We start from the raw sequence: 6835 nt of genomic DNA, 5'->3' as shown, positions 1-6835 counted from the left end.
TATTGAAAATAAATTTCTGACTGTGGAGAAATAAATTTCAGATCCTCAAAGTTTATATCACATGTCAAACGGATTAAGTAATTAGATTAAAACAGATTGCTGAGGCCTGCCACTCTGGTATCCATGTCGGTGACAGTGCCCAAACCGTGTAGAGAGAGAGAGATGGAGAGAGAGAGAGAGAGAGAGAGAGAGAGAGATGGAAAGAGAGAGAGAGAGAGAGGAATTAAATATTCTAGTCATTAATTGTGCACACAAGAATAACGCCAGTAAGATAACGAAGGGTAGATCTGCTTTAAACACATTCTTCTCTAAGGAAACGGTGAATCTTGCCAAAATCTCACGTAAACATTAAGCTTTTCTTGATCCAGCTCAAAACTGCTCTCTACGAATCACTCTCAACCCGCCCCCACAAACTAATCGGTAGATAGCAAAAACGACAGCGATTAGAGCTTAACACAATTAAATAGAACATTAGGAACGATGCAGCGGCGGCAGACCTCTTCAAAACCAGCAAAAGTTTGACCTGCTCCGCGTGGAAACACCAACTGAGAGGGACGTTTCACGCGGCCCTTTGTTTTTCCTTCCTCTCTCCACAACTTGATATGCTGCTTCTCTGATTCCTCCGCGCGAACAAGTTTTTCAGGTGGAGAAAGGCAAAGGCATGGGCTTTTTCATGGAACTTTCCCAATCTCTCTGATCTTTCTTTCAACAAGGAACATCTTATCCTCTTCTTCTCCTTCTCCTTTTGCTTCTTCTTCTTCTTCGCTTCCTTCCGCTTCTACTTGTATAATTCTTCAGGCTTCTTCATCTTCTTGTCTTCCTTCTGCTTCTTCTCCAATATTCATCAGCCTTCATCATCTTCTTCTCCTCCTTGTTCTTATGCTTCTTCTTGGTTCTCAAGTCTTGTTCTCCTTCTTCGTATTCTCCTTTCTCTTATGCTTCTTCTAGATTCATAAGTCTTCTTCTTCTTCCTCTTCATCTGTGTTCTTCAGTTTTCGTCGTCATCTTCCTCTTCCGTCTAAGCCATGGGTTGCAAAGGATCGAAGCACGTTGTGAGAGACGGGGGCCTGTGCACGGCAGCGCCGCTAACTCGGTGCGAGACCATGCCAGTGCACCACCCTCCTCTCTGGAAGGGCGATAGCTGCCACCTCGTCTTTCTCACCTTCTCCACTCTCGGATCCCTCCGTCTCGACCCCCTCAAGCTTACCAATGGCGACGACGACGAAGACGAAGACTTTGAAAGCAGAAGATCTCAAGAGCCCTCTTTAAAAGACGAGAAGGAGAAAGAACCAGAGATAATCGACGCGTACGAGATGATGTCCGGATTGGAGAACGCCAGCCCTCTCTATCTCCCCTCCGCGAAAAAAACCCAGAAATCCCTCTCCTTCCATTTCCCGGAAGAACAGAAGAAAGAACACCAAACGACGGCAGATCTCGACCCTTCCATGGGCACCGTCCGATCAAGAATCAAGGCCTTCCAGGAGAGAATCGACGCCGTCCGGGCCAGCGCTGTCCTCAAGCTGCCCGCTTGGGGAGAAGGGAAGGTGGTGTTCTACTTCACCAGCCTCCGCGGAGTTCGGAGAACGTTCGAGGACTGCTGCGCAGTTAGAGAAATTCTTCGCAGTTACGGAGTTTCGATCGACGAGCGGGACGTGTCGATGCATGGCGGGTTTAAGGACGAGCTCTCGGCGATCTTCAGGAACCGCCATGAGAGTTTCAAGCTTCCCGCGGCGTTCGCAAACCGGAAGTTTCTCGGCGGTGCGATGGAGATCCGACGGCTGCACGAAGAAGGCGCGTTGGGGGAGGCTCTGAAGGGCTGCGAAGTGGGTGAGAAAGAAGGGAGAAGGTGCGGTCGGTGTGGAGGGGTGCGCTTCGTTCCCTGCGAGAGCTGCTACGGTAGCTGTAAAATCTATGTGGTGGAGGAAGAAGAGTATGGGAGATTCCGGCGATGTCCGGACTGCAACGAGAATGGTCTGGTTCGTTGCCTTGACTGTTGGGGCAGGGAAGAATTTCCGCCTCAGTCGAGTTCTGTACAGTGGAAAACGTAGGGTTCATTAATACGCATTGTTTAGAAGTTATAGACCCTTGATTTTAGGGTTTGTATGATAGCGATCAAAGTTCTGTGTCGGCTCCTTGTTGTTCAGAGTTAGTGCACTGGAAAACATAGGGTTCATTAATGCGCATTGTTTAGAAGTTATAGACCCTTGATTTTAGGGTTTGTATGATAGTGATCAAAGTTCTGTGTTGGATCCTTGTTGTTCAGTGTTAGTGAAGTGGAAAACATGGGGTTCATTGATTCGCTTCGTGTAGGAACTGAAGACCCTCGATTTTAGGGTTTGTATGATATTGATCAAAGTTCTGCTTCGGCTCCTTGTTGTTCAGAATTTGTATAGTGGAAAACGCAGGGTTTACTGATCCGTTTTGTTTAGGAGCTGTAGACCCTTGATTTTAGGGTTTGTATATTAGTGATCAAAGATCTGTTTCGGTTCCTTGTTGTTCAAAATCCGCTTTGTTTAGGAGCTTTAGACCCTTGATTTTAGGGTATGTAAAATAGTGATCGAAGTTCTGTTTCGGATCCTTATTGTTCATTATTTGGACAGTGGAAAACGTTGGGTTTACTAGTCCGCCTTGTTTAGGAGTTATAGACCCTTGATTTTAGGATTTGTATAACAGTGGTCTAAGTTCTGTTTCTTAGGTTTTGTCTCTTGTTGTTCATTATTTGTGCAGTGGAGAACAAAGGGTCTACTAATCCGCATTGTTTAGAAGTTCTAGACCCTTGATTTTAGGGTTTGTATGATAGTGATCAAAGTTCTGTTTCGCCTCGTTGTTGTTCAGTGGTAGTACAGTGGAAAACATAGAGCTTACTAATCCGCTTTCTTTAGGAGCCGTAGACCCAATATTTTAGGGTTTGTATACCAGTGATCTAAGTCCTGCTTCCTAGGATTCGGCTGTTCTTGTTCAGTATTTGTACAGTGGAGAACATAGGGTTTTGCTAATCCTCTTTGTTTACGAAATGAAGACCCTTGATTCTGGGGTTTGTATATTAGTAATCAAAATTGTGTCCCTTAGGTTTCGGCTCCTTGTTGTTCAGTATTTGTATTGTGGAGAACATGGGGTTTACTAATCCTCTTTGATTAGGAGCTGTAGACCCTTGATTTTGGATTTGTATAATAATGACCAAAGTTCTGTTCAGTAGGTCCTTGTTGTTCATTATTTGTATAATGGAAAACATAGGGTTCATTAATCTGCTTCATGTAGAGAAGATCAGATATCTGACGCTGAGAGCTATAGACACTTGATTTCAGGGTTTGGTTAATGGTGATGAAAGGTTTTTTCTTAGTTGTGGGGTCATAGTCGTTCCTTATTTGTTATGAACACGTCGAAAAATACTTTATGCAGGCTTCATTAAGCCGCTTGTTATGGGGGAGCTAAAAATTCTGATATCGAGGGCTTTAGAACCTTGATTTCAGGGTTTGGCTAATAGGAGTCAAGCTTCTGTTCTTAGCTGTCGGCCCCTATTTCATTATTTTTTATGCCCATGTTGAGCAATTGTTGAACGAAAGGAAACATCGTGAATAGAATTGTTCGTGTCTGCATCTCATTCTCTAAACATTGAGGATTAATCCATAGGAGACACCGTCCATCCTCTTGTGAACTCTGTTATCCGAGAGTAGGATTGAGTCGTTAAAACTAGAAGTTCTCTGGTCCCTCTCTCTCTCTCTCTCTCTCTCGCTCTCGCTTTCTCTCTCATCTATATAATCTACCTACCTATTCTCTCTGCGTCTCTCTCTCATCTCTCTATCTAATCTACCCACTTCTATCTCTTTGCATATCTCTCTCAGCTCTCTATCTTATCTACCTACCTTTATCTCTCTGCATCTCTCTCAGCTCTCCATCTAATCTTCCTACCTCTATCTCTTTGTATGTCTCTCTCTCTCTCATCTATCTAATCTACCTACCTCTCTTTCCATCTCTCTATCTAATCTACGTACCTTTATCTCATTTGCATCTCTCTCTCATCTATCTAATCAACCTACCTCTATATCTCTCTCTGATCTATCTATTCTATCTACCTCGATCTCTCTGCATCTCTCTCTCACGTATCTATTCTATCTACCTCTATCTCGCTGAATCTCTCTCTCTGATCTATCTATTCTATCTACCTCTATCTCGCTGAATCTCTCTCTCTGATCTATCTATTCTATCTACCTCTATCTCGCTGAATCTCTCTCTCTGATCTATCTATTCTATCTACCTCTATCTCGCATCTCTCTCTCTCTGATCTATCTATTCTATCTACCTCCATCTCTCTGCATCTCTCTCGCTGCATCTCTCTCTCTCTGATCTATCTATTCTTTCTACCTCCATCTCTCTGTATCTCTCTCGCTGCATCTCTCTCTCTCTCTGATCTATCTATTCTATCTACCTCCATCTCTCTGCATCTCTCTCGCTGCATCTCTCTCTCTCTGATCTATCTATTCTTTCTACCTCCATCTCTCTGTATCTCTCTCGCTGCATCTCTCTCTCTCTCTGATCTATCTATTCTATCTACCTCCATCTCTCTGCATCTCTCTCGCTCTCATTCATCTATTTTATCTACCTCTATCTCTCTGCATCTCTCTCTCTGATCCATCTAATCTATCTACCGCTATCGTTCTGCATCTCTATCTCTCTCATCTATCTATTCTATCTGCCTCTCTGCATCTCCCTTATCTATCTATCTCTCTATCTAATCTACCTATCTCTATATCTGTGCATCTCTCTCTCTGTATCTCGCTTTCTTATCTCTCTATCCACCAACCTCTATCTCTGCATCTCTCTGTGTCTATATCTATCTACCCTCTCTACATCTCTCTCTATCCCCCCTCCCATATCTCTCTGGCTCTCTCTCCCCCTCTTCCTCTCTACCTCTCTCCATCCCCCCATATCTCTCGCCCTCTTCCTGTCTACCTCTCTCTCTAGACCCCCCCATATCTCTCTCTGGCTCTCTCTCCCCCTCTTCCTCTATATCTCTCTCTCTCTCTAGACCCCCCCATACCTCTCTCTGACTCTCTCTGGTTATCACTCTTCCCCTCTCTCTATCTTTCTCCCCCCCTTCCCCTCTCTACCTCTATATATCTCTCTCTCTCGCTCCCCCATCTCCTCAGAAAACGGGTTTCACGGCAATCAAAGAACCGGTCAACGCCAAATTTGATCGACATTATTTACTTCTCTTCATAAAACGGGCACCGCGGTTTTCCTTATATTTTATATTTTTGAAGGTGGACCATAATGCGTGCCATCATTCGGTCCACCCTCACGTGATGATTTTTATAATCGCTCGCCAGTAACCGCGGCTCCTAGAGAGAGAAACGATGCGCAGAATAATAAATAAATAGATAATACTTTTAGTTAATTTATTCAGAAAACCCATTTTATTTAGTTCGGTTCTGAGCTTACAGACATAATGTAGTAGAGCCTTGAAAGTGGTACCCCACCAGTCATCTTGCTGGAGGCCACCTTGTGGATTAATGATGATCTATTATCATTAGTCCACAAGGTGTGAAGAAGAACTAGAAATAGCAGAATGGATCTTTTGCCTGATCCAAGAAGGTCAGGAAAGGCTTATTTATTTGGTTGTTAGAGGTCTTTATTTTACCTTTTTTTGACCTTATCCTAAGGTTCTTTGTTTGAATTTTATACCAGAGGCCAAGACATATAATATTTAAGAAAGCATAAAGTTTAGGGCAGTATAAGTTTGATCAAACCCATTTGAACTGCGACATTGATGATAAGAAGGAAATAATAGTTTTTCCCCACATTTGGTTAAGTGTGAATGCAACGTTTATTAAGTTAATATATGGGGGCCACCATCATTTATTAAGAAGGTATAAGTATAGCGTGGCAACTGCCAACTTGTTTCTTAAATCTTAATGTATCAGCCAAATGCTTTTGAACTTGGACTATTGAATGCCTTCAACTGGATGTCAGGCTATATCTCAATGGATGAGTAGAAATACCTGTAAATTGGGTTCATGGAAGTACGACAGATCATCTGTTTTGTTCACAGCTGTCATCAGTAATCTATGCAGCATGTTGGATGGTCCAAATCAATAGATGTTCTTAAACAAAACTGAAACATTTGGATGATTCAATAGTGATGATGGAGCTCGTGAATGAGATGACAATGCATGATATTGACGACAGATGCGATGAGTGACAGACTGTGTGCTGGAAAAAATAAATTGATGGAGCTTTATATGTTATGTATAATTATAAGTATATATATTCGATTAAGCATGTGGTGATTTATGTGTTATGTATTATTAAAACTGAATGATTTGGATGATTCAATAGTGATGATGGAGCTGGTGAATGAGATGAGAATGCATGATATTGACAACAGATGCGATGAGTGGTAGACTGTATGCTGGAAAAATAAATTAATGGTGATCTATATGTTATGTATATTATAAGTATGTATAGTCTATTATGCATATGGATGTTGAATTTTATATCTATCTATATGCACGTGTTTTATTTATATTCCAAGTCACTACATGTGAAAATTATAAATTAGACTGATATATAAATTTAGGGAGACATCTAGATAATTCACATATATGAAGCCACTAGTAAGATTTATTTATATCTTGATATCTATCTTCATATTAATACGTGTATTTGTAAAAATATATTGATGAATCATTTTAAATTTGTATATAGGTATACTCATGTGGGCACAGATATTATATCAATTTTTATATATGAGAATCTATTCTAATGTAGCCGCTAGGAAAATTTTTATAAGTATACATGTATCTTTGTTCTTATCTGTTCTAGGTAAATTTATGTA

At 41.6% G+C, this 6835-nt stretch overlaps 1 protein-coding gene across 1 annotated transcript; it reads left to right on the top strand.

Moving 5' to 3' along the window:
- Positions 1-558: 558 nt before the first annotated feature.
- On the top strand, positions 559-2130 carry LOC144713698 (uncharacterized protein At5g39865-like). Its single transcript, XM_078588367.1, has one exon. The coding sequence runs from the start codon at positions 1026-1028 to the stop codon at positions 2046-2048; it is 1023 nt and encodes a 340-aa protein (XP_078444493.1). The 5' UTR covers positions 559-1025; the 3' UTR covers positions 2049-2130.
- Positions 2131-6835: the final 4705 nt, after the last annotated feature.

The sequence above is a fragment of the Wolffia australiana genome, chromosome 16 (genome assembly GCF_029677425.1).
Source record: "Wolffia australiana isolate 7733 chromosome 16, ASM2967742v1".
NCBI lineage: Eukaryota > Viridiplantae > Streptophyta > Magnoliopsida > Alismatales > Araceae > Wolffia > Wolffia australiana.
Note: the sequence above shows the minus strand (reverse complement) of the source record. Positions and strands in the feature narration are given on the sequence as shown.

Excerpts from the sequence above, each read along its gene's own strand:
- LOC144713698 (XM_078588367.1), top strand. The coding sequence starts at position 1,026 with ATGGGTTGCAAAGGATCGAAGCACGTTGTGAGAGACGGGGGCCTGTGC.